The 27,260-nt window shown below is 39.9% G+C and overlaps 2 protein-coding genes across 9 annotated transcripts in view; both read left to right on the top strand.

Moving 5' to 3' along the window:
* The window catches only part of LOC127364618 (rho guanine nucleotide exchange factor TIAM1), a 57,469-nt gene extending 40,235 nt beyond the window's left edge, over positions 1-17,234 (top strand). For 2 of the 5 annotated variants that reach the window (XM_051402262.1, XM_051402261.1), the window contains 12 exons: positions 8,715-8,939; positions 9,328-9,396; positions 9,549-9,674; positions 9,930-10,038; positions 10,283-10,462; positions 10,609-10,727; positions 10,836-10,944; positions 12,079-12,137; positions 12,468-12,564; positions 13,720-13,807; positions 13,922-14,094; positions 14,723-17,234. In XM_051402262.1, the coding sequence (XP_051258222.1) occupies positions 8,715-8,939; positions 9,328-9,396; positions 9,549-9,674; positions 9,930-10,038; positions 10,283-10,462; positions 10,609-10,727; positions 10,836-10,944; positions 12,079-12,137; positions 12,468-12,564; positions 13,720-13,807; positions 13,922-14,094; positions 14,723-15,387 (2,019 nt within the window). In that variant the 3' untranslated portion in view covers positions 15,388-17,234. Of the gene's footprint in view, positions 1-4,056; positions 4,182-4,254; positions 4,275-5,599; positions 5,859-8,714; positions 8,940-9,327; positions 9,397-9,548; positions 9,675-9,929; positions 10,039-10,282; positions 10,463-10,608; positions 10,728-10,835; positions 10,945-12,078; positions 12,138-12,467; positions 12,565-13,719; positions 13,808-13,921; positions 14,095-14,722 lie in introns of those variants that run through there. The other 3 variants (XM_051402263.1, XM_051402265.1, XM_051402266.1) reach the window with 3 other exon arrangements.
* Positions 17,235-19,207: 1,973 nt separating this feature from the next.
* grik1a (glutamate receptor, ionotropic, kainate 1a) overlaps positions 19,208-27,260 on the top strand; it is a 34,957-nt gene continuing 26,904 nt past the window's right edge. For all 4 annotated transcript variants that reach the window (XM_051402152.1, XM_051402150.1, XM_051402153.1 and 1 more), the window contains exon 1: positions 19,208-19,630. In XM_051402152.1, coding sequence (XP_051258112.1) covers positions 19,549-19,630 — 82 coding nt within the window. In that variant the 5' untranslated portion in view covers positions 19,208-19,548. The remainder of the gene's footprint in view (positions 19,631-27,260) is intronic.

Below are 27,260 nucleotides of genomic sequence, written 5' to 3'. Positions count from 1 at the left end.
ACTGACTGACACCCTGTCATCAGATGTGTTATTGCAAACAAAGACTAGCAGCTTTGGTGTGTGTGTGTGTGTGTGTGTGTGTGTGTGTGTGTGTGTGTGTGTGTGTGTGTGTGTGTGTGTGTGTGTGTGTGTGTGTGTGTGTGTGTGTGTGTGTGTGTGTGTGTGTGTGTGTGTGTGTGTGTGTGTGAGACCTGTGGATCGGTGCTGGTGTTTGAAGTGGCTAATTAGCTGCATAGTTGTGTTGCCATCTTTCAGCCTGCTGGCTTGTTTGTATTTTTAAGTTTCAGGGGCAATACGGTTAATTTCTCACTGTTTTTGATCCCAGATCTGTCAGGCAGAAAAAGGAAAACACTGATATCACTGGTCAACAATTCAACACATTCTTGCATGTATGTTGAACAAATACTGAGAGCCCATGTGTCAGTGATTATATAAAATTCCTCTGGCAGGTCTCCTGTATCAGGTTTGTTTCTGTGAGTGTATGTGTATTATGTAGCCAGCAAGGGGAAGGCGACTGTGCGAAAAGCTGGAAGAAGTTCAGAGGTTTTTTCTCATGCAATACTCGAGACCTTTACACAAAGCGTGTTTTGTAACAGAAAGATTTGACACAAGAAATGAAAGTGTGGGAGTGGTCTACATGCGCACACAGCCATTACACCATATTTCACTCACATCAGTGTCAAGTCTAACTTGTTGTTTAATTCATGCAATAAAGTTGTAATCTTACGTAAATAGCATTAGTTTTTATGTTTTACATGACTGTAGTTTGTTGTGTGTTCAATAGCTTCACACAGGTGTGTGTGTGTGTGTGTGTGTGTGTGTGTGTGTGCGTGTGTGCGTGTGTGCGTGTGTGCGTGTGTGCGTGTGCGTGTGCGTGTGCGTGTGCGTGTGTGTGTGTGTGTGTGCTGGAGCGCAGAGATCATGACAGACAGGTGAGTGAAAGAGTGAGTGAACAGCATCACTTTCTAATTAAGATTATGTCTGGTCTGATCAGGGTCGGCGCAGTGATTGCTGGGACGTGCTCTGTGCCAGCCGGTCTCCCTTGGATACGGTTGTCACCTCCATTACCATGGCAATGTCTGATAACCAGTAACCACCGGAAACGTTTTTTTTTTTTGTACCTCTCTGATAGCCCAGATACGAACAAAAGATGAGGAAAGGGTAGGGATAGCGCTGTGTTCTCTCTTGGATTTGTGTCAGTGAGCTTCAGTCTCAAGGGAGAACTAATGGGTGAGGTCAGAGCCGGCTCTGGTCTAGACTCAGTCCGGTTGGACAGTGGCGGTTCTATGACTCCAATGTGCCATTATTACTTGGAAGCAAAGTAGGAGAAGATGAGAGAAAGACCGACAGATAGGGTTGCCAGGAGCACTTCGGGACGAGAGGCCTGCTGAAGTGTCATTTGGTGCACTTGATGTGGGGGAAAACATTCAGAGATTCTAAACTTGTTAAACTTTAAGGAACTGTTCGAACCTCTGGACAGATTCTAATTAACATTTAAAGGACTTTTCTACATGCAAGAAGAAATCCATTTATATCTATTCTAACAAGTGAAACTAGAATGCAGCACGCAATCTTTATATAAGACTCTTTCTATTTGAATGGTGTGCAGTTTAATCATTTTATTGTTTAAAAGTGTATGCAAAGTCGCCGGTGCCGGATTACCTATGTGTTGTTTTATACAGTAAAGTCATTGTGGCATCTTCTTACCATTAAATGAGGGCTAATTTTTTTATGCACATGAGATGTTATACCACTAGATCCCACATGTAAAACAATGTCATCTCTTTGCAGACAATGAAGGCTTGAGAATGGAGGCTCGTAATCTTGTCTCTTGGTGGGTAGTGCCTAGCAGTGTGCTGTTCCATATGAGGCTATTCCACATAAATATAGAAGGGAAAAACCAAGCTGTGCCATCAAGGCAACAAAACAGTACATCAAAATAGTGCAACAGTATTAAACAAAGCTCCGGATATCTATGATCTTCATCTCACCTCCTGCTCCAACATTTGCTGTCTGATTTCTCTGTTTTATCCTCTATTTTTCATCTTCCTTTTCCTCTACCCTTATTTTCCTTGGCTAAGTGATTTATTGTCATATTTCATCCCCATAATTGAGTGTGACCATGTCCTGTCACAGACGAGACAGTTTTTTTTCTCAGTTTGTCCTTCCTGATCATCCTGTCTCTCCTTATCTGCCGTCCTTTTGTCTTTTGTCCTGTCCTTCCAGTTTCCTTATGACTTCCTGTCCTTCTTTACCCTCCTCCTCCTCGGCTAACCCCCTGCTGTTCATTACCATAAACAACATGAGGCTGCTGTTGGCTCTCAAACAGTTTCGCTCCCTTAACTCTCCAGTCAGCAGTGAGCACTGACCTGAGCCTGAAGCACTTGGATGCTTCCTCTGTCAACAAAGACGATCCAAACTTGCCAGAGATTCCCTGGGAACTTCCAAAACCATGTCATTTGATCTTTTTTATTTTTTTTTCATTGTTTTGTTTCCTATTTGGAAAGGCTCTGAAGTGCTGAGGATTACGTCTTACCTCATGTCACCCAGTGCCTGCGGCCACATGGTGGCAAGACTGAGGAAAATGAGGCAAAGTGGGACAATTTTAATTATCCCCACATTCTAATTACTTCATTCTCCACAGTGTTTCACATCATTTAGGGGGAGATAAATGAGTGTCTGGCTAGCCGGAGGAAACAGGGAGGTTCATTATTTTAGACAAAGCACAGAGCAACCTCCTCAATATGATAAACCAACCAGAGAATAAAACGCAGATTGCTTGCGATTACAGCTATAATAGAGATGACTGTGATTGCTACTGTTCTCCAAGGTGTAGTCAGCCTCATTGACAAGTGCTGGCTATAATTGACAAACCTCTATCAGTTTCGGCTTAGAGGCATTTGAAATGGAAAATACATTATTCAGTGTGTGAAGGGTGGGGGAGACAGTTTTCATCAAGGTTTTTATTAACTCCTGATGGTATAATTCTAGTTAAATAGCTTTGTTTATTATAGTTTCTGACTGCTGAGAAACCATAACTTCAGTACTGTATATCTATAGCCATTTAAAAAATATAAAATCTAAAAGAATCTTTTTTAAATCGCCCTTTACTTGCCTCTTCCCAATGCTCTCAAATCAGGCCTTACAGCTTTGTCCCAGTTGTTGCTGTCATTTTACAGTCTTCCACTTGAGGGAGCACTCTGCTGATTAACAAAGCCTGCATGACAAAACAAAACACTGAACATGCAACCAAGAACAGATCGGGTTCAAAATTCATTAAGTATTATTGCTATTATATACAATTTTGATTGTATCAAAGATTGTATTCAGCATTCAACCATTGTGGACGATTCATGGGGGGGTTTAATATATGATAATATAGATTACAATTTAAATTAATTTAAATGTACAACATCGTAAAAATGTACAAAACATTTTCCTATGTTTTGTTAGTAATGCAAGGTAGTGAGAACAGTTTTAAGGGAGAAAAGAAAAAGTCTTGCTCTTGATACTCACTTCACCCTCATAACTTCAGGAAGAAGCTTGCAAGTCTAAATATTCATGCATAGATTTGTGAAGACTCATGTCATAACATAAGCATCCTTTCACTTCAGATTAAATGATTAAAGTCTCTCTCTGTCATGGCGTATATCCCATCATTCCTCATAGGGATTTATGGATTTGCATGTTTCCCTGATTTCAGATGAAACTGAACTTTAAGACTCTAGCTCCCTGCCCCCATCCTCCCTCCACCCACTCCTCTCTGTATTCACTGACACTGACAAGTACATGCCTGTTCTTTCTGAGGAACAATGTCCAGGGAGGGATAAGGTATGGAGTACAACCTATCAAGATTGCTATATGTATATTTACTTAGACATATGTGTATTTACACATGTCAGAGTGCAATACATAAAGTGTGTTTAAATGTGTGTGACGTGCTTGTGTAAACCAAGTGTGTGGATGCGTGTGTAATCTCTGTTGTTCTTGGCTCTCACTGAATGTGGTTTCAGCTGATGGGTGTGAGAGCAGGTTTGTGCTTGCTTCCACGCTCCTCCCTCATTCTGTACTTGTGACTCTCTGTGCTAAAGGGCGGGTCTGGGATGTAGTACATTTTGTAAAGGGATGAAGATTCTTCTCTGAGTTTGGGAAATGCATGTATTCAACTGAAACGAGAAAAGGTACTGCCGCTGGGGCCTTCTTTATTTACTTGCTGCCCGCCTTTAATTGTTTATATTCTTTCACAAGCTGTTTGTATTTTTCTCGTGTATGAGGTAAGAGTGCCGTGTGTTGCATTGTTTGTGTGCACATATATGCTCATGTGTTCATTACTGATTTGTGATTAACAGAGAGGTCCTTTTTTTGTTAGTCTTGATGTATTGTCAAAACAATATTTGCATTTGAGAGTAAGTATCCTTCTTGAAGTTTTAACGGCAGCATTTTTTCAAAGATCTTATTCAACTAAGATTTTAATCACAAACATTTGGAATTACTGGTAATATCAGTAGTCAACAGGTATTGTTGCTTCAGGGCAAGGACAAATCTCAACCTTCCCCATCATGTTCAACAGGCATTACATTCTTCAGTCTAAAGGCATCTTCTTGTTCCCGCAAGTATTATGTAACTCCTGTTTCTCAGCAATGACAAGTGTGCACCAGGTGTGGTATTACGAACATTGACATGGGTGACATTTAAAAGTGAATTTCAGGCGATTTGTGGGAAGTGAACTGACTAGTTGAAACTCCAGTCAGACCTGAATCAAATGTCACTGGTAGAATTTACTTCAAACTGCTACACTGCTTTGACTAACAGAAGGAGATGGTTAGTACACCAGGGAATTTCTGATTACGCTGATTGATGTCCAGGTTTGTTCCTTTTTGATCCCATAATCCTTCTGAAACTGATTGTATTGTGCTGAGTTGACGCTTTCAGTGACTCATTTTGAGACATGAGAGCAAGCTCAAATCCATAACATTTACCTTTTTGTTAATAAGGCTGCTGTCCTTCTCAAGTGTGCTGACACAAGTCTCTCTGGGCTGTGATGAAAGGGGGGGAGAGAGAGAGAGAGAGAGAGAGAGAGAGAGAGAGAGAGAGAGGGAGATAGAGAGCCAGATGCCTGTTGTCTCCTGTTTGGCTCTCACCACCCACTGCTTCCTCACCACCTATTCTCTCCTCCCTCCTTTCTCCTCCCCTCTTTTCTTCCATCTCTCAGGAGGATGTGATGTTTGATCTTGTTATTTAATGTTGCATTCTGCATTGTTGCTGCTGCTGCTGCTGCTGCTGCTGCTCTCAAACACCTGGACAGAAGTGAGGGAGGCAAAAAGGACAGCGGTACAGAGAAGCAGAAGAGAGCATGTACACGGGGAGATGACAGGGGAGCATGCAGAGGCAGTCGGGGGATTGAGAAAGAAACTGATTGGATAGACGCTGTAGGATATGGTGGCATGAGAGCGTTGTTGTTTATTGCAATCTGTTCTATTCAATCTGCGTAATGACCTATTTGTTCAGCTGCGACGGTAATGATTTCGCCAGCAGTAGTCTTTAGCACAGCAGTGTGAGTGTTGAATAACAGGCATTTACTTTTACACTTTTTTACCAGTTTTGGCTGGACACGTTCAAGATCTATACATCCCGCACAGTGTGCTATACAAGTTGTGCATGTCGTAGGGTGATGAAATCAAATCCTTCTGGCAGTGAGTGGCACAGAGGAATAGAAGCTACCTGGACTGGAAAAGCAGGACAGGAAACGGACACTTGACTTCTTGATGAACTCTGTTTGACCTGCCAGCATGTCAGCCTTTAAGAGGAGCAGGAACTCCAAGCGCTCGACCGAATCCATCTATGATGTGTTGCAGCTGGTGAGTGTGTGTGTGTGTGTGTGTGTGTGTGTGTGTGTGTGTGTGTGTGTGTGTGTGTGTGTGTGTGTGTGTGTGTGTGTGTGTGTGTGTGTGTGTGTGTGTGTGTGTGTGTGTGTGATTGCTTGTATTGTGGATATGCTGCTCTAGAGGTCAGTGATTATGTGATGATACCAGCAGTGCCAATGTTAGAGGTTCAGTTACCAGCAGAGAAACCCATTCTAACAATTAATGGAAGCTTTCTCTGATCTCACTTTGTGATTACATTACATTGCTAATCTTGAATATAATCCTTTTAATCAGAAAAGTCTAATTACTGACACGTGTGCCAACATTTTCTGTTTTTAGGTTTATGCTCCTACTCATTTATCAATAAGTCGTACACTGGAAAGTTGTGCATAGTCACGCCTTCCCTTTGCTTCTTAATTAGTGGTGGTGGGAAGGAATTAACCCTCTGTTTCCATCCCCATCTCCATCTCCCGCCATCATCTGTCTCTGTCCCTGCTCCATCTGTCACTTGGCTGTCACTAATTCCTCTGGCTGTCAAGGGCAAGACCTCGCTTATTAGTGGCAAGAACATCAATGTCATTGCTCTGTTTTGTGTGTGTATAGAAATACATGGGCTAGTCCAATGTGTTTCTGTTCACACATTGATCCTTGCCTCATTTTGTTTGTTCATTAGACAACAAAATTAATTTAACATATTTGAATGTGTACTTCAAAGTCAATAATTGTGTGTCTGTTTAAATGAGACTGATTTGGGGAGTTTTTAATTGTCAGCAATGCAGACTTTGGATGTTTTAACACGACTAACCCACTGTAAGTGGTGTTTTCAATGCAGTGTGAATGATTTGGACATTAGCAAGGATTTAATCTATTTAAATGATAATTTGCATTGCGTAATTTTGGTTTATTGCATGGTTGTCGCTGTGGTTTCCTTCTAGTGACTGAAGGAGCTCATCTTGACTTGATGGGGGGGAACGTCAGCATGTGTGTCAAATTGCGTCTGTGTGTGCGTGTGTGTGTGTGTCCAGCAGTGTTGCGAAACTGGTTTGAATACCACAATGGAAAATCATGTTTGTCATTGCTGCAGCCCAGGAAGAGACAAGCCATGGAATCAGCAAAGACAAGCAATGTCCCCAGCTGACCAGCTGTCTTAAAATCAGTCAGTAGAATCACACAAGCAGGCACAGCGTGTTATCACAGATTACAATTGATAAACACTTTCACTGACCCCACATAGATGATGGTTGGTTCTGTGACATACATTTGCAAAAGCACTTCTATGCCTAACACTGACGACTGCAGGACTAAATTAGAAGCATTAATCCTGTCAACCCAAACGATGGCTGAAAATGAGATTGCTGCTGCTTTGTGTTCTCTGCAGATACAGATTTTGGCTCGCATCACCTGATGCACTCAACCGAGATCCACTGCAATGACTCACCGTGTCTTCTTTTGTGGTGGTTTCATTGCGGTTGTTTGTTTGACTAAGACATCTCACAAGAAAGGAAGTGCTTAGTAATAGCCCTGCCTTACCAAATCAAAACTTTTAATTTCTTTAAAGCTTTTATGAAAGACAGTTTCAGTATAATTAGGGTTATGACTGTAATGAGTTTTGTTAAGGCTAGAAGTAGGCGTGTAGTGTTGGTCTTAGACAGGAGTTCCATTAAATGAGACATGGAGTATGAATCCCCTGCCATTAGTGTGTGGGCTGAGTTCATTCATTTCCCCCACATTTCAAAGAGATTCTTTTTTCTAATTGTCTTTTAATCTACTAGTTATGGTTGAGTAGAGACAGTGAAAAGATTGTAAATGTACATCTCTATTTCTCTGTTTCCATCTCTCTCTCTCTCTCTCTCTCTCTCTCTCTCTATTTTCATATCCTTCTCTATTTTCATCTCTCAACAGGTCCTCACAGTCCTAGCAACAGCCTGCCTGGACTTGGCCTGCAAACCACAGATTCAGATTATTCAGAATATTATATGTTTGATATGAATCTAGAGATGGTAGAATTTTTTATCTTAGCAAGCAAATTTCTTAGGTTATATTTTTTAGACATTGGAAAGATTAACAATTGTTTTTGATATTTTAGGATTGCCGTATTAGTCTTGTTACATTTCCAATTTGCCTTAACACATCCAGCCTCTCACTTTTGATGACACTCCTATGTCACTTTCTCTCTATTTTTCTAGCTCCGGTGCCTACGCAGTTACGTTCACCTTCGCAGCCTTGGGACTGTGAAAGAAAGGGTTAGATGTGGACAGAACCTTTTGATCCTAACTATTTATGCATTAGTGTGGGTTCAGTCAAATCAATACGTAAGATAATTCATCTCCCCTTTTTCCACAAGTGTTTTAGTTTTAGGGGTAACAGCAATATCAACTCATACTAGTCTTTATAGCCAGAGATAGGCGGATGGAGAGAGCATATATATATATTTTTTTAAACATTAGGCCTACTACCAGTTTGACCTGGCAGGTCTGCTCATGCTTGGTATTTTTGATACCAGGGATGTAAGCGGGTGCTGTTATGGCAGGTCTTGCAAGAATGTCTTGTATGAATTGTTGGCTGTGCATATTTTCCAGCTTGCTGCGTGTATCTGTGTATGAACATTATGAATATTGGTGTATGTGATATCCTTGTTTTGTGTCTTACTCCTCTACACAAGCCTTTTTTTGTGAAGGAGCTTCTCTTGTATTTCCCTTCCCTCTTACAGTATCTCTCAGGACAACACATACTTTTTAAGTCGAAAATGCACTATAATAGCAGTATTTTCTGACATAAAGCAACCCTTTAAAAATCCTAAAAATAAGTAGAATGTTTAATGTTCTGTTTTATTTGTCTCTTTGTGTGCAGAGCACGGAGCAGGTCACTGCTTTCTGCCGCAGTCTCCATGACATGAATCCCCTGGAGTGTCCTATGTCATCCTCCTCATCGTCTTCTTCGTCATCCCTCTCCCCGAGCCCTGTGTCAGCTTTGCCACCCACAGCAGGCACTGCCACCCAGAGACAGCTCTCCCACGCAGACAAACTCCGCAAGGTCATCAATGAACTTGTGGAGACGGAAAAGACTTATGTCAAAGTCAGTATAGGAGTGTTTTGTTTGTTTGTGACTTAAGAACTTTTTATGCACAAATCAATAACTAAGTCAGTCATCTGTAAATTAAAGTTAAATCTGGTAGACACAATGTCATACTATTATTGTTGTCAGTTATGATTATTATGCTTATATTATATTTTCATAATTATTATAAACATTAATATCATTATCATTATTATTATCATAATCAACATGTGCGTATGTTCATATTTGTGAAAGCTGATTTCTTTCTCAGAAAAAAACCTCCGAAATGACTGTGCATTAAACAGCCTTCACATCAACAGACGCCCACGCATGTCCTTCCTTATTCTTTCATCATCTGATCACAGGCTGATCTTGTTCACGTTTCATGTTCATGTGTCTTTTTCAGGACCTGAGCTGCCTAATTGAGTGTTACTTAACACCTCTGCAGAAAGAAAGCTTCCTTACACAGGATGAGGTAATCTACCTGATCTTTATAATCCAAGAATAAAAAAAACTGTATATGAATTGTTGTAGATATATATAACAAACCTTGACAGTGCTCTTAAGGTAGTAAGTGCTCTCAAGGTAGTAGCAGTGTCAGAATGATTGTGCGTGTGTGTGTTGTAGCTGGACGTTTTGTTCGGTAACCTTGGGGAGATGGTCGAGTTCCAGGTGGAGTTTCTCCGGACGCTGGAAGATGGAATCAGACTGGTGCCGGATCTGGACAGACTGGAAAGAGTGGAGCAATTTAAGGTGAGGGAAGGTTGATCTCTTGAACTCAATGCATCATTCAGTTTTTAATACTCTAATCATTTTGTCTGACTTCAGGATTACATCCACTAGGTGCTGCTGTTCAGTACTGGTTGATACTTGGATAAGTCATGATATATGGCTTATGGTGCTATTGCAGTTTTCTAGACATGTGTTTGCCCTGACTAGTTTGGCCAGGCTCAGCAGTAAAAATGTTAAATGATTGTGAAGGCATGACATGCTTGTTCGTTTCCACAGAAAGTGCTGTTCTCCTTGGGTGGTTCATTCCTGTATTATGCTGATCGCTTTAAGATCTACAGCGCCTTCTGTGCCAGCCACACCAAAGTCCCAAAGGTCCTGGCTAAAGGTAAAACTTCATTGGCATCAAGCACACAACCACCACTTACTCATCTGATAGTTATACAGTAGTTTATTGCTCTTTACCATAAGCAGAATAGAAATATCTGCAGGGGCTGGTGTAATAAAGGAAGCATATTGTTTTAGTCACATGCCCTGCAGGTACAGTGTCTTGAATTTAAATGCAGTTGTGTGTATCAGTTTCCTTGCCCCCAGTACAAAATTAATAAATGCTCATATTTCTGCTCCTCCAGCGAAGACCGACCCAGATTTCAAGGCTTTCCTGGCTGAGAGAAACCCAAGACAGCAACATTCATCCACTCTGGAGTCTTACCTAATCAAACCCATCCAGAGGGTCCTGAAGTACCCGTTGCTGCTAAAGGAGCTCTACTCCCTCACTGACCCTGACAGCGAGGAACACTACCACCTGGATGGTAAGCCAGTGTCTTCTTTTTATTATTCACATCCACTTTTTGATGTAACACTAAACGGTAACCTCTCGTCTATGCTCCAGATCAGGGAAGTGCAAGTAATGAATATACAACAAATTATGCTAATGAGAAATGTTTGTGCCTTTCAGTTGCAATGAAGGCCATGAACAAAGTTGCGAGTCACATCAATGAAATGCAAAAGCTTCACGAGGAGTATGGTGCTGTTTTCGACCAGCTCATCAATGAACAGACTGCAGATAAAAAAGAGGTAAACACGATGATGGCGATTTTATTCAAGGTTATCCATTCAATAAATTATCCAATGACTTCAATTTATATTTTACAATCTGTTTATTTCTCTGTCTATTTATCTTAGGTGGCTGACCTCTCAATGGGGGACCTTTTGCTACATTCTACTGTGGTGTGGATAAACCCTCCAACATCTTTGGTCAAGAGCAAAAAGGACCCTGAGCTGGCTGCTTTTGGTAAGGGTTAATGTTTTAAATTTTTTGGATTACATTACCCTATTGGCTTTCTCTATATATGCATTTCTTAGATTACAATCTTATTTTCATTTCCAAAAGTTTCAGCTGTCTACAAAGTAATAAAGAACTTTTACATAATTGCAGCCAGACTAGAAGTACTCTTCATGCATTTATTAGGCTGAATGTTATATTCAGAACAGAGTCATTCAAAGATTCATTGCAGCTGATATACAGTCCACTTGGTGTATGTTTTGAGTTAAAAATTCTAATGTTTTCAAACAAAATATTTACAAAATAGATGATGAAATGCCTTTTTGCATCTTTATGCCCAGGTTTGGTCCAAACATTATATAACTTTGAAAATCCTGTCACATCTACAGGATTTCAGATTGACAGATAATCTGTAATGCTTTCATCCCCATGCTTTAAATTCTGAAACAGTGTCTGATGTTTTCTTACAGATGAATACAAATATATTCCATAATATTATACAGTAGATATACAGTAATACAAAAAAAGAGCAATTCCACTGTATGTTTGACTGTTCCGCACTAGGCAAACATTGCATATGGTATATATGAGAGTATCTTAACACCTGCAGGTGCATGGCACTTAACAGTATCCCACACAGTACTGTCATGTATAGTGTGATGCTGGGTGCTATTTCAGATGGGAAGAAATAGAATTGCTAAAAGGAAAACCCAGTCGGGCATATTACATGAGGGATCTTTGCATTATTTTTTACTTTTAACATTAAGTGCAGCATCTTATAGTAACATTAATGGGATCATGTTAAATTCTCGCACACGCAGAAGTGCCTTCTGTCTCAAAATACTTTTGGCAATAAATATTACATCTCTGACAAGGTGATAGTGAGTGAAGTGGTTGCTTTGAGCATACAATGTCGTGACTCTGGTCCATTTTCATCTTTTGTGGTGCTGTTACAGTATGCCAGTAGTTTGGGGCTATTTTCCTCAAAAGCTGTAACTAAAAGCATCCAGTGACATACTGCATGAAGCTGTCACTGTGGTAAAATTGGTAATGAAATGTCTTTTTGATATGAGATGAAAGAAAGCAGACCCTCCTAATGGTTTCCTTCATTTCCCTCTTCATCTCTCTCTTGCCCTCATTTAGTGTTCAAAACAGCAGTTGTATTTGTGTACAAAGACTGCTCCAAGCACAGGAAAAAAATCGTAAGTACCATTTTTCTCATTTTCTGTTGATTGATACAGTCAGAGACACACTGTGTTGGGGGGATGTACTGTGTGGACTGGGGCTCTGGGCTTCCTCTGAAGTGTTTGAAATTAAGGTTAATGCCTTTATGGACAATAGACTGAATTGATTATTGGCAGCTGAATAGACTGAAGAGACTTTATATGCACATTTTGCTGTTCACCTTTTACAGTACAGTGGATGGTTGAAGAGTGGTTTAACAGACACAGTCATTGCTCTCTTGTGCTCTCTGCTGTCATGTTGATGTATTGCATCATGTATTAGATACCCAACCAGTGTCTCTTTTGCAGGGTGGATCTCACCGCGCGTCCGTGAGTGATGACAAAGATCCTTTCCGTTTCCGTCACATGATCGCAACGGACTCTCTTCAAGTTCGCACCCTTGCGAGTAGGTTTATTTAAACACAGAAACATGCAGCAAATGTCATTTTCAATCTTACATCACCATTCCTTGAAGTATGATTAGGACTTTAGGATTAGTTTGCTGCTGGGGTCAGTTCTAGGTTAGTGAATGGCCAATCTCAGTTAGCTCACACCAAACTCAGTGATTATCTCAAGATTTCTGTCCCAGCCTCATTGACTAGTATAGAAAACAACTACACTGATTTAGGTAGTTGCAAACACTGTATACAAGAAAGAAAAACAATCGATTTAATGTAGGTGCCAACTCACTGATACATTTTTCTTTTTTTTTTATTCAGGGACTAAAAAGCTGCAGCATAATTATAGTAGATTCTTTTATTTATCATTAGTCTAAAATATGCATTTGACAAGAATTTCAATGTTTAGACAAAGCTCTCTGAGGCACCATGTGGAGAATTTAATTTATCCTGGCAGGGAAGCATAACCCTCAAAATTGATGCTGTCAGTCAGCCAGATGTCCCCATAATGAAAGTCTGTTCAGTGGGGATTTTTGATTGTGCCTAATTCATACATACATTATTACACATTATTCTGTGAGAATATGTGTGTTGAGTCTGCACCAACATTTTGTAATTAACCAAAGTTAAAATATGCTCACAAGGGAGATATTGGACACCATTAGTATTTTGGCAGGGCCTGCATTTGTGCTCATTTCGCACACTCCACTAGATTTGCTCATCACTTGAAAGTTTACACGAGCCCTAATCACATTGTTCTTTAGGAATAAATGTATTCAGCATTTTTATGTTGAGGTCATAGCAAAGTTCATTTGCGTGCTCCAAATCTCAGATGCTGTTTGGGATGACTCAGTCCTCTCTGACGGTGGCCTCAAAGCCTCTGGAGGCCGCTCAGTATTGCCGCTTTTCTCTCCCACAGAAAATAAATGATAACCTTTTGTAAACAAAACAGATGAATACCTATTAGTAGGTCTGCATGCAGTCTTCCTCACATCCTATTTCCCTCCTAGATGAACCTTAAATCACCCTCAGGCAATTCAGCTCAAGTGTTATCGTTTATCTGCCTAATGGCCTGCTGTTAAAGGGAAAGAAATTGATGACGGATATTAACTGAATGCTTTTTATAAATGTAGACCACATCTCTCGTCTCTCCCTCCTCTCAGACTCTGAGGGTACAGCGGTTTGTGAGATAGTTCACACAAGATCCGAATCTGAAGGAAGACCAGAGAGAACCTTCCAGTTGTGCTGCAGGTATGATTTTATTCTCAAAAATTGTATTCAAAATGTGAACTGAATGTGTTAGACACAGAAGATCCTTCTATAGTATATTATTTTTAAGTTATTGTGTTTTTGTCCAATTTGCAGTTCTTCAGACAGTAAGAAGGACTTCCTGAAAGCCGTCCACTCCATTCTTAGGGAAAAGCAGCGCCGGCAGCTTCTTAAGACAGAGTCTCTGCCACCCAACCAGCAGTATGTCCCATTTGGGGGAAAGCGTCTGTGTGCCCTCAAAGGGGCGCGGCCCGCCATGAACAGAGCAGGTGACAGCAGCTTAAAGAGTCCCTCCACTCAAAACTGTGTTTTTCTTATGTTTATGTCCCCTGAAATGTCAGACTTTGAGTTTGCTGACTTGTATTTGTACAAGGTTTGTCACTAGAGAAGTATTTTCACATCCCTCTACTGAAGGGGGAAGTGTCTGTACACTTCCCTAAAATGTAACCCAGGCAAGCTTGATTTGGGACATAACAAATTCAAAAGCCAATCGCTGTCTGACAAATGCTGCCAGCAAATAAACCCGAAACCTCCAGCACAGAGTGGACTTGTCAGTACACTGAGCAAGAGTTTGCAGTAACATAATGAAAGTTTTGACAGCGGACATAGTACACACACACCCACTGCCAGCTAACAAACAACATAAACAAATAAAAGATGCTAGCTACATTTATCATCCTGAAACTTCTCAGTCTTCTCATCTGAGTCTGCGTTTTTTTTATAGTTTTCAAAGGTGTAACTTTATTCTTTGGACCATATTAAGGTTCCTGTGAACTAGAAGCTAAAGGACCTAAATGTGTTGCCACTAACTCTACAGGCTCATGTTGTCAGTAATGTTTGTAGATGATGTTAACGAGATAAAATATGGTGTTCCTTATCTTTTTTCTATCTGTTTAGCATCAGCTCCATCGCGAACGTTTGCCCGCAGAAAGCTGGTGAGGAACCGCTTCACTATTGATACCGACCTGGTTTTCCATGGCAACAACAACAACAGCAACGATTCAGAGCCCTCCCAACATTCGTCCTACCCGCCACTGTCCCAGCATGCTCTTCTTCAAGCCCACAAACCTCAAGGAGAGGACACAGACCGTTGGGTGGAAGAGCAGTTCGACCTCGGTTGCTATGAAGACCAGGGCGAGGGCATCGACGTGGGGCAGGTGAAGGAGACGGACATTTTGAGCGACGACGACGAGTACTGCAAGTCCGTCCGAGCCGCGTCTGCAGAACCTGCCGACCTGGAGGGGAAGATGGAAGGACTCGACCTACAGGGAAGAGAGATGAGGAGCCACAACCTGAACGGACGAGCAGAGACTGGAGGTGAGATGATGGAGAGTAAAATGCAGGAGGAGGAAGTTGACCGAATAAAGCGTGGCGATAACTCAGGCTCGGTAGACTCTTTCACGTCCTGTGGTGTCTCATTGTCTCGCTGTGCAACACCGACTATAAAGCTTGCCCCCTTGAAAAAGCAGTGTGCTGTGGAAGGGGCCACAAACAAGGACCATGATGTCATTTGGGTGCGGCGGGATGACTTTGCTAATAGGTGCAACAGTGACGTCTTCTGATTGGGAGTAACTGAAGTTCGAAATGAAGACAATGCAAGAAAATGAGGGAGAGATTGCATACAAGCTTTAAATATGTAGAAATTGGAGGAGAAAATTTGTATTAAACCTCATCCATGCCTCCCTGTATCACGACACAATCCTCTTCTTCCATCATCACCTGCATCTATCCTATTCTGACAATCCTAAAGTACTGAAACACAGAGTGAGTAAAGAAAAGTAAAATGTGCTCAGCTTCATTTGTTGAGACCTAGAGGTTCTCGTCCAGAACTGCTTAAAAGTGGAACAGAAAGAATACAGGGTCCTCACTGTTTTGGACACACACCCAGGCATCATCACACACCTGTGGAGTTGTATTTGAACTTATGAACAAGATGGCACTGCATGTACACGCAAGTAAACAAGCAAGTGTGTGTATGTACACTGTAAGTGCATATAGTACACGGAAGCACAGACACAGAGACTCTAGGCAGCTACTGTACCGTGCACACATCGTACTGAAGCGACGTCCTCACTGAACTGTGACCTTGTGGCCAAAAATGTCTATTTTTCAACACAGGAATGTGGGTGTTCTATTTTTTTGACTCAGTAAATGTGTTTGTATTTTAACACTCAAGGGCTGTGTGTTACTGAACTTCTCTTCAGGGGCTTTTGGCTTAATGCCTGCTGTGTAAAAGATGGTGAGATTCAACTTAGCTTTATTGTGCTTTTTTTATTGTTTTAACTTAATATCAGCTGCACATTGGTGTATAGTCAGGAGTACAATAGTGCTGTTAACCTCTTGTATGAAAATGTTTTGAAGCTCACTTTTGTCTCCTAGCATATCCTTTTTAAAAGATAGTTTGGACAACAGATGGTCTACCTATTCTTTATTTAATTATTGCCTTTATACTGTAATTTTTAATGTTTACACCACAGTCAGCTGCCCAGTGTTACAAACCACCTTTTGTGTGTTTGGTACCAGAAACAGGCTTGAGAAAAAGCCAGCGCTTGTGCCCTACACATGAATGTCCAGTCTTTACTTGTGTTGCTCAAATAAAATGCCATTGTTATTTTGGTAACTGATGGATTTCATCAAGGTCATTGATATACTGGATCCTTTCTCGCCCCACAGGTCACATTCTCTTCATACTCCCTGTCCTTGATGGATAACATAATTCCCACAACAATCCTGTTTTACTTGAATTTTCTTTTGTTTTGAAGGGAGGTATTCAACAGAGCCATGTTAGTGACTGTATTGTGACTCCAAGGAGGAGAGCAGTCACGCAGGTGACCTGTCATCCTCTGACCGATTCAGACATCTTCTTCTGCTCTCTCAGCTCCTTTGACCTTTTGTCATGTCAAGCAGCATTGCAACCACAAAGAAGCAGGCTAAGACAGACTTAACATCCATGACTTATGACTTCAATTCCTACTGCATTTATTCCTCTGTCCACCAGGCTGTGCTGTTTCACTATATGTCATCACAACAACACACGGATTGCTGAGATCAACACAGTCATGTGCACCTTACTGGATGTATTGAACATGCACTTACTACCCAACTGTGAGGGGGGGGGGAATCTGCAAGCTACTCTGATTCAGAGTGTGAGGCGAGTAAAGGGAAATAATACACTTTGGATGTTCTTATTATTGTCTTTTTTTATTATGATGCTGGTTTCTTAGATTTTCGCTTACTGGGTGACAATACCCAGTAAGGACGTTCAGACTGTGAGGTACAATCACCTGGCCTTGGAGGCAAATCCTGTGAGAACCCTTTGACTCCTTCCTTTGTACTTTTAAAACTGTGTTCGTACATAAAACTGTGGAGTATTATCATTTTTATGTTAAAATAAATTTTCTAAATTTAATTTTGTCTGAAGTGCTTATTTTTATTTTACAAATGATGTAAAACGTGACTCTTAAGTCAAAGGGCTGTTTTCCTCTTCTGCACACTGATACAAAGCTTATTAACCAAACCTAGCATTTTCATTAACATCAGTAGCCTCCAAAAACTCTTTATTTATTGGATGATCACATTCAGTTGATCAAATCAGAACCAATGATCCCGGGGTGCACAGTATTTCATTTGGTAGTGCATGTGCTCTCCATGTAGGCTGGGTCCTTACCGGAGCGAATCCAACCTGTGGCCCTTTGCTGCATGGCATCCCTCCTCTCTTTCACCCCCCTTTCATGTCTATCTTCATTTTCCTATCAAATGGAGGCATAAAAAGCCCCAAAAATATCTAAACAAAAAAAGAATTGATCATCCCAGGTAATTTTGCAGATCTAACTGCAGTCCTGAAAAGTATTATGTTGAATCTATGGCATTGAAAAGAGTGAAAGGATCAGCAAGCAATTTTAATGGATAACTGAACACTTTCTGAGAGTAGAGGCAGTTATAACTTAAAAAGAAAAGCTTGATTTAATAAAACTGAGGAACAGCATAAAGTAAAATACATCAAATTAAAATTTCAAAGTAAATTAGACTGATATAAAGTAAAATAGGACAAATGTATTATTTTACTATAAAATTCAATTTGCCAAACCAGAATGGGCCAATACTGTTGGAAGAAAATGAACTTTAAGTTTAAGTTACCATATAATCCTTTAATTCAATATGAAGTAGTCCTATTTCTTCAGCTCTAGCAGAAATGTACATGTATGCTAGTTAACAGGCTCTACAGAGCAACAATTTCTGCTCAGTATTCATATCAGGCGAGTTTGGTATCAGGAATGTTGCCCAAGGACTCCTTCTGGAGAGGCTGGATGGTCATTTTTCTGAGTTAATTAAGTTTGTCTATAGGCTGTTTGTCAGAGGTCCAGGTTGAGTTGGCAGGTTTTTTCGGATCACTTGGCTCCCTGCTTTGAGGGAGTTCACAAACATTGTGATAAACAAAATGTCAGTTCTGACTTGATGTGGATTTTGCTTTAGGAGAGCAAGACTGTGAGGTGGCTGGCACCAGGAATGTTTGCCTTTTTCCAAATGTCACAGTATCAAACCAGAGTTAACAATCTACAGAATGTTTTAAATCCAATGGTGATGTCTCATAAAGCTGTGTTTTATCCTACATCAATAAAAAACATGGAACGAATAAAGAAAATACAGTATTAAGTCAGGTCTCTATGGAGATGCTAAAAGAAAGGATGAGGGTGGATGTTAGAGCGCATCAGGTGACTCTCTTTACATCATTTAAAATATATTCCCCATATCCTATACAGACTTTATTTGAATACTCTTTTTCTAAAGAGTCCTGGGACTGGATGGGAAAGGATCCAGTGACCCAGTCAGATAAAGATTGTGCTTGTCCGCAGTGAGAGATAATCTGGCATCTGCCCTGTAACCTGAAGATTATTCTCATCAGGACCGGTGGAGGGAACCGCTGCCAATCTCATCTGCTCCCTAATCCGAACCGAATGGAGTTAAACTAGCCAGAGATAACCAGAATGAGACCACGGGTACTTTCAGTGTAAAAGCTGGTCTGTCAAGCTTGAAAAAACAGGTACCATTATTTGGGGAAATTATAATAAAAGAAACATTGATTTAATGTATTTCTAATTAGATGGCCACCTTTCTTCAAGGCGCAAATCTCTATTCTCTATTCTGGAGTAATGTCAAATAAAATCAAAATTGTGTGTATCTGTAGCTGAGCCTGTATGTGTATACTGATCACAAGCATCATTTTACATCTTTGGACAGTAAAATAGTGAACAAAAACCCTTAAAATAAAGTGTATATTTACGGTACCTTAACGACCAGGTGTGTGCTGTTATTTAAATGTTTTTTATTTTGAAAAGTCTCACCGGAAACCAATTACATTTAGGCTTGCATGACACTGATCCGTGCGCCCTCACTCCCTCCAGCTCCTGCCGCTTTGGAGGCGCACTGTGAGTAAAAGTGGACGTGCTTACTGACCGCTGGCTGTGGTTTTTACTGCCAGTCTCTGTTCAGAAGATGTGACTTGGATTAATTTTGTACAGAAAAGTTGGATCCATGTGACTGGTGGTCATCTTTTTTTCCTCTATTTGGTGCGACGGAATGATGTAGAGTGGAAAGGATCGAATTGGGAATACAACTTGGGTTGCGCGCTGGCATGGCACGTCAGGTGTGTCGCCGGTGCTCGGATAGAAGCTGTTTCTTTCTGTCATGGTGTCAATGTCCGTGGTGAGTTCTCCTGGAGCACTATGGAGGAAAGAAAGGGACTTTTTTTCTATCTTCTCTTGGCGGCGCAGCTCTGTCTGAGCTTCACACAAGTCCTCAGAATCGGTAAGCGCAACAGCTGTTTACGCACGGTGTTTTCCGGCGTTTCGCCGCGTGTCTGAGAGCCAGATGTGTGTGTATGTGAGTTGTCCCATTGTCTGTCAGAGATAGGAGAGCATCTGGGTGTAAAACTAGTAAAAAATAAATCACTGCATCTCCTTCTAAGTCTTTGTCTGTGGTAAATACAGTTTTTGTGACCTTTAAGTGTTCATGGTTTCCTCTTTTATTCCCTCATTCCATTCGGCGTCAATACGGTGATATTTCGTGCCTTTGTATCTCATGAAAGTGATTATGGGATTATTTGTTATCAAGGTTACACTGTCAGTGAAGTCAGAACAGAGGAAAGGATTACCTGCATCAAAGGACGAGATACACTTTGACAACTCCACTCCCCCGCTGGTTAATTGTGTTTAGGAGATAAACGTTGCCACCTATCAGCCTTAATAGAGTCCACAAAGCAAATGCAGAAAGCAAAGGTCGTTACAATATTCAGATATTCATTTTAAATCAAGTAGAATTAAAATGTATGGATGATCCAAATTGAATATCCCCTCTGAGCTGATAATTAAAACACCCTCCTTTATTAATCATCATCAGTTTCTTCAAAAATGCTACCAATAAAGTGAAAGTTTGTTTTATAATGAATAAGTATGACTCGAAATAATCTTTTGAACTTTCATCATACTTTGTCACCAGAGATGTTTGTTGTTAGAAGATCAGTCTCCATGCAATATCTTTGAAAGTATCTTATGAATCATTTAAATTTCAATTGGATTTCAAGATCAGATGTTTTTCCACACCAGAGACTACTGTTGGGGCATTTTCATTCAAAATATGTTTCCGAGCGGCTGATTTTCACAAACGCTGAAACCTATCCATCACTGGATGTAACATTTCAAGTGAGGGCGATGTAATCATCCTCAGTCCTGCTGTCATAGGCCTTGGAGTGGAGTTAAGAGGAGTGAGAGAACTTCACCTAGACTTGATTAGACAGGAGGTGGCTGGTGAGCGCTGTGGGCTATGTTCATTATCCAAGCGTCTCACTTTCAAGCTTCAAATCAGACCAGAGTCGAACTGTAATATGTGGATCTAATTGATTGAATAAATTGAGAATTGGTGTCACTGCCACCTGTTCCTAGCTTGGAGAGCTAGGAGGTTAACATACAGTACTGCTCCTGGGTCAGATAACATACAGCAACAGACACATAATGTTTGAAAACATAATAACTGTGCAGTAGCTTACTGTATATCAATAAACCACTTACAACACTACAATTAAGCATAATAAATTAAACTTTATATTATTATTTAAAATTCTGACATGAAAATTAAGACATTATGATCCTATAAAAAATGTGGGGTTCCAGGCTGTGAGCATACATTTATGTGAATAATGGGTGGGTGTGCCTTTTGACAGAATAGCTTACCTTCTGGAGGGTCAGAGGGCTAAAGTGTCTATGAGTGGGCTTTCTGATAAATTAAAGAGCCTCTCTATACCTTTTTTAAGACATTTAAAAGGACTATGCTTTGAATACTTATCTGTGTCTTATATGGTTTTTCCACAAAAGCAAAAGTTCAGTTAACTATTTAAGAGCTGTTATTTCTCATACACTGAAAAAAAAGAATCTGTGAGTATGCTATGAGTATTTTTTTTTTCAAAGTTTAACTGCTGTGATCTGGTGGTTTTAACATTTCAACCTCACATTTGTTAAAGTTGAATATGATCAACCTCCAGACTAGTTGTCTAGTTATCACAAAATCCTGCTGGTACAGCCTTAAACTCAGCTTTAAGGTGAGCACAGGTAAACCTTTCCCCTTCAGCAGAGGCTTGTGAAAACAGTCTCCTATTGTCAAGCTCTTAACTGTATATCTGCTTATTACTGATTTGAAATATGTTATTACTGTTGTATTAGTAGAATTTATTTGAGCATTAAATAAGCCATTAACAACAAATTGTATACATTTATAGGGCTAATACAAATATTGATTTAAAAGGAAATTTGAGTAAGATACCGGCTAATATGCATTCTTTGGCATAAAACATTAGCAAACAGTGTTGATAAAGATCACTCAAAATGCGACACAGTGTATAAGTGAGACCTTTTAACCATTCAAATACTGTTTCTGTACTCAAACACATCTTGGCATGTATTGCAATGTCTTGTCACTTACTGTATACACCAATATTGATATTATGTGCAATAAGCTGAAATGTCTTTTTGTAAAGTGGTACACATGAACAAGTATTTAAGTTCTATTATAGGCTATATATCTTGATACCATCTTGACTTATGCTCGCCTATGTGTTAGATCTTTGCAGCATGGACAGAATTTGTTCATTTTATGTGGTCCACAGTTGGACATGCAGGGGGTTTCATATCTGGAGTTTAGCTCTCGGTCAACATTAATATTCAGGGCCATTCAAAGCCAATAAGTTCAGGTTTGATGGTTCAGCTCAGACTCCCTTGAACAACACAAGTCCTGAAATGTTTAAAAGATTTACATACATAGACACTATCAGTGTCCATGGACTGCAAAGTTTGGCTCCAGGTGTCACTTTCTGTCAAATGTAGTTGCTTAAGTTAACTTAGAGCTGCAACGTACATTTATAAAAAGGCTACCTGCTTAATTTTATTCATTATTCCTTTCTCTCCAACAACTGGCCATTAGGAAAACAAATGAATCTCTCCTTAGCTAAATTGCCAGAGTTTTGGAAAGTTGGCCTCACTTCTGTTGAAGATATATACACAGATAAACCGCAGAATTGGCTGGCTCAGTATAGCGTGATCGTTTATCATGCTGGCAGACACCCAGGACTTTTGGTTTTGAGAAAGGAGAGGGAGCTGTAGTTTGTCACAGAATTGCATGGGATACATTTGTATTCATTTGTATGTATCGATCCTTTGGTCTCATGAGGCATTTCTTGTGATGTGCAGATTTCAGGATGGTGAGTGAAACAGAGTCACTTCTGTACATCCTTTTCTTTGTTTGATTTAGTAGCACCTGTGTCTGTCCCACTTGTGAGCACAAAACTAATAACTTTGGAACCTCAGAGAGACTCCACCTGAAAGGAGTGTGAAAGCTGTGTTTTTTTTTTTTTTTTTTGAGCTGATTGAAACTGTTACACACACTGCTTTCATGGTACAAATCCAGTGCCAAAAAGGTCTTGTGCAAAATTAGAAGTTGCTCACTCTAAAATGAAAAGGCTGTATGACCACCGGGCTGAAATTCTGCCCAAGAGATACGATTTTGGTCCTTACCACAATGGTTGCTTCGCCATTATTGCTTTTTTTTGCTGTCATTTTAGTGACAATACAAAAGGGTGTGATGTTCTTAAATAGTAACCTGTTGTTTCAAAATGCTACAATTGTGGCTAATTATCTCATAATTCCTGCTTGAATTCTGGACCAATAGCATCATATGTTAAAGATTGTATACGATTATTCTTCTTGTACATCGTTGTGTGCACCTTTAGAAGCTCTTGATGTAGGACATGACTTTCAGATGCTGCTCCTACTCCTTTTGGTGCCCTTGCAGTCGATTTCAGTTATTTCTGTCTCTGTTTTTCTCTTTTTCTCCTCTGACATCCCTGATTGCATTTTGTCTTGTTTGCCCATTTGTACGGCTCCCTTGATTTGTTGTCAGGAACAAAATGTTTCCCCTGTGTTTTTCCAACGAGGGTGCAGTGAAATGTCTGTCATTCAGTTGACACCTGAGACCCCCCCCTTTTCTTGCCCTCCCAGACGCATTTCCTCCCACCTGAAGCTACTTCACCTCTCCAAAGCGCAGTAGTTTCTGTCACTGCCCGCAAAAAGGAGAACTCTTGTACTTGTCCAGCTCAGTGATCTTTCAGAGATATATGAAGGATCCACATTTCTTCTATCTCAGGTACTGAGTGGCAGTTTGATGCGTAACTGCCCTCTGCTCAAATGTGGCTATAAATAAAAGATGAGCCAACTATTCTTTTTGATGATCACCATCTGGAGGTCAAACATCCAACTCCAATATGAAGAAGAAAGGATCATTTTCTTATTTTCCCCCCCTTGAACTGAAAATTAGTGAAACATGCTGGTACAATAATTAGTAATAAAACCCTGCATGCTAATGTACCTTAATGGCACTTAATCATTCCATTTTCAATCACTAATGTGTACATTTAGCCTTTCCTAAAACTGAGGCAGTCTGATAATTTTAATGATGAAAAAGCAATGTGGGACAACATCACACACTGCAACACAGCCTAGCAAAGTCCTCTCTATATTTCACCCTATGCAAATGGAAGGTTAGCACATCGTTATCTGCTAGTAAAAAATATTTTGTTTGAAAAAGCAGAAATACCATTGTTAAATAACACAAATCTTACACAAACATTAATCAAAAATGAGGCAAATAGGAAAACTTTGACTTTATGTTTCCACTCATTCTCAATTTGGCCATAATGAGCTGCCTTGTGTTTTAAGCAGACTCCGTGCAGCTTGAGTGTCCTTATATTTTATGCAGATGAAATCTACCTGCAGACCCGAGTCGCATGTTAAAAGGCATTTATGGAGTCCTGTTGGTCCTCTGAAACTTTTAACACTCATTTATGCTGTCTTGTAGGCCAGATGGATGTGTGTTCCTGAGGCAAATTATTCCTCATTATTTGGGAGCTGAATGAATGCTTTTAGTGCTCTGAGGTACATTAATTCATTTGCAAGGAAAAAACACCTTGTTTTTAAAAGAAAATGCCATTTTTATGACTGCAGCAGTCACAACCCGCATTAGAGTTCAAGATCAGATGACGCATGACTAACGTAAAACATAATTATTTATAATTAAAGTGACAGATAGATGGTGTGAGATTCTCCATGTACACACACAAACACACACATGTTCACACAAACAAAAATCTTTATCTCCCCAGGTGGGTTGTTGGAGAGATTGATCAGGTCTGCGTGACAGGTTGGCACAAAGCTCAGATTCGTTCTTCTGCTTTTTGTTTTATGTTTTCCTCCCACTACAGCAGGCAGATAAATCTCTCATACATCCGTTATACTGTAGCACATATCCACATTTTTATGGCACAGTTTTCCTCCAATTACAGCTATGTACCTGGTAATCACAGTAATTGCAGAAGAAATGACATTTTTATGTTAATGGACTAATGGTTCTTGATTATAATTACTAATTTGATGCTGTTGCATTTATAAGGATTTATTTGTGACCAGCACATCTTCTCAGTGCCTGTCTCTGTGTTTTTTTCACATGATTAAATTGGAGTGTACATTGAGTGAATGCATGAGAATATTTGCTCTTTTCCTTAAAGTTTTCCTTAAAGTTCCCATACAGTAGAAAGTAAGAGTTCCATTTTTTTATTACTATAAAGCAGGTCTAGGTGCTATATACATACTCTGAAACTATCAAAAGGCTCCATCCTCAGAGAAATGCACACAGCCTGTATTCAGTAATTGTGCCTATAAACGAGCTGTCAGGACTTCCGTAAGGTTGTGATGTCTTAACTATACAATCACTGCCCTCAGCCATGAGCCCAGGACGGCCCAGCAGGCCTGTGGTTGGCCTGGTGCATCAGTCAGAAAACAGTAAGCCAATTAGAAAAGAGGCTGGTTATTATTAATGATGCAACACACAACATTCATTCATTCATGCTAGAGCTCTAGAGAGAAGCATGAGAGAGGAGATGTAAAACTATACTGAGATGGTTTTTGGTACTTAAATTGGTTCTAATTTGGTACAAATATATCTCCCCTAGACCTTTATCACTGCCTGTTTGTAGAAATGAGAAACTGGAATGTACCTAAAATTTTATCCAGTTAGAGTTCAAACTATAAAGTACCTTACAGTGTCACATCAGGAATCAAGGTTTACAAAAACTTGTGAAGGTCCATTGAATACATTTGCAGTCTTTTTCGCTGGAAACTCGCAAACCGTTGGCGTAGGCAAATCAAAAACCAAAAGCTGGTAAGGTAAAACCAGATCTGTAATCTTATTTGTTTTTTGATAGGTCAGATATTTCCTGGTTCAAATGTTTGACTGTTTTATTCAAAGTTCTTCAAAGTATGGCTGATGCGTGTTGGCAGTGTTTTAAGTTGACAGTGTTTTCAACATTTGGGGAAATATGCTTAATTGCTTTCTTGCTGAGATTTAGAAGATTAATACCACTCTCATTTTCTCATCTAACTCTTGGCAAGAAAGTGACTAAGTATTCCCCCAATGTTAAGCTATTCATTTCATTTTTGAGACCTAAGGCTCTCTTAGTTAAACAAACAAAAGATTTTTACAGAAAAACATGTTTATGTCCCTCAAAGTAAGATATCGTTTTGGTATTGATGCCAAACATTAGGTATCATATCAGCATTAGTATAAACAATATTAGATTTTAGAGCTGTGTTGTTATGGAAGTTTTTTTTTTTTTTTTTAAATACTACCAATGTGACTAGTGGTGTATGGTTTCTTTTTTCGCAACTTGTTTTTTTTACAGTAAACAATACATCTGAACTAGAACCCGAACGAGTAAATGAATACAGTGTTATCAACTGCTGTAGTGCTTCTGAGCAAACCAAACAATTACAACAAGCTTCCAGGATTTATACTACTCTCTACTATTGTATCTGTTCTGACACATAATTTCAGAGTGAAAAAAAAGAAGAAGCTGGTGGAGTCAGTGTTATCTTTTGCTCACTATAACACATTAGCAGCAGAAAAGACAGGGGATATTTTACTAGAACTGAACAAATAGTACAACACATTGTTTATAATTAGATTCAGTCTGAGCAAACATCTGCTCAGCAAGGGACCAAAAACTTGCTTTTTAATGCTGAGGGAAACTACCCTAAAAAAACGTAACTATAAGACTGACAATTACTTGTTCAATGTTATTTCCTTTCCGTTTTTTTAGTGCCTGTATTGACTGATGTGACTTGACTTGTCTTTCTTTGAACCTTCGCGACAACCTCTTAAAGCCTTTTTATTTCCTGCCCTTTCACACTGCGGGAGCAATTACGCTGCTTCCATTTCATCTTGCCTATGAGTCCACACTTCACATCTTCTGCACCCAGATGACAGGATGTTGATGAGGAGTTTCGGGGCAATTTCCGAAGTCTGTCTGAACAGCATTGTTTCTTCAAATCCTGCTGACAGCTGGTCCATGCAGTGAGTTGTGTGTGGCCTTGGGTCTCTGCACTGTAAAAGTGAGAACACTGAAGGAGCAGCTACCCTTGAATCCGTATGACTTTGTCCCCACTTTGAGGGGAGAGCGTCATTGTGTTTTGTGTCTGTGTTTGGATTCAGGTTCGTAGTAGCTACCACTGAGGGCACTGAGGTCATGACCTTTTTGATTTTCACTTTTGCTCTCCAATGCTCCATGTATCAGAATATTTGCATACATGAAATGAGGCACAGATAGCTACAGTAATTTTGTGTCCAGTGATTATTACCAAAATGTTTCAGGGATACCTCATTTATTACTATAATCCGTTGATCAATAATGAGAAATGACCTCTTAAATAAATTACATTTACAGTATTTTATCTCTAATTTTGAAAGACATATTTTGTATTGGTAATTTAAAGACATATTAGGCTTGTGTGTTTTTTCAACAATGTTATACAACTTCCTTGAATCTGTGGAACATGTTAGT

The sequence above is a fragment of the Dicentrarchus labrax genome, unplaced genomic scaffold (assembly GCF_905237075.1).
Source record: "Dicentrarchus labrax unplaced genomic scaffold, dlabrax2021, whole genome shotgun sequence".
NCBI classification, from domain to species: domain Eukaryota; kingdom Metazoa; phylum Chordata; class Actinopteri; family Moronidae; genus Dicentrarchus; species Dicentrarchus labrax.
This window is presented reverse-complemented; position numbering and strand designations above follow the sequence as displayed.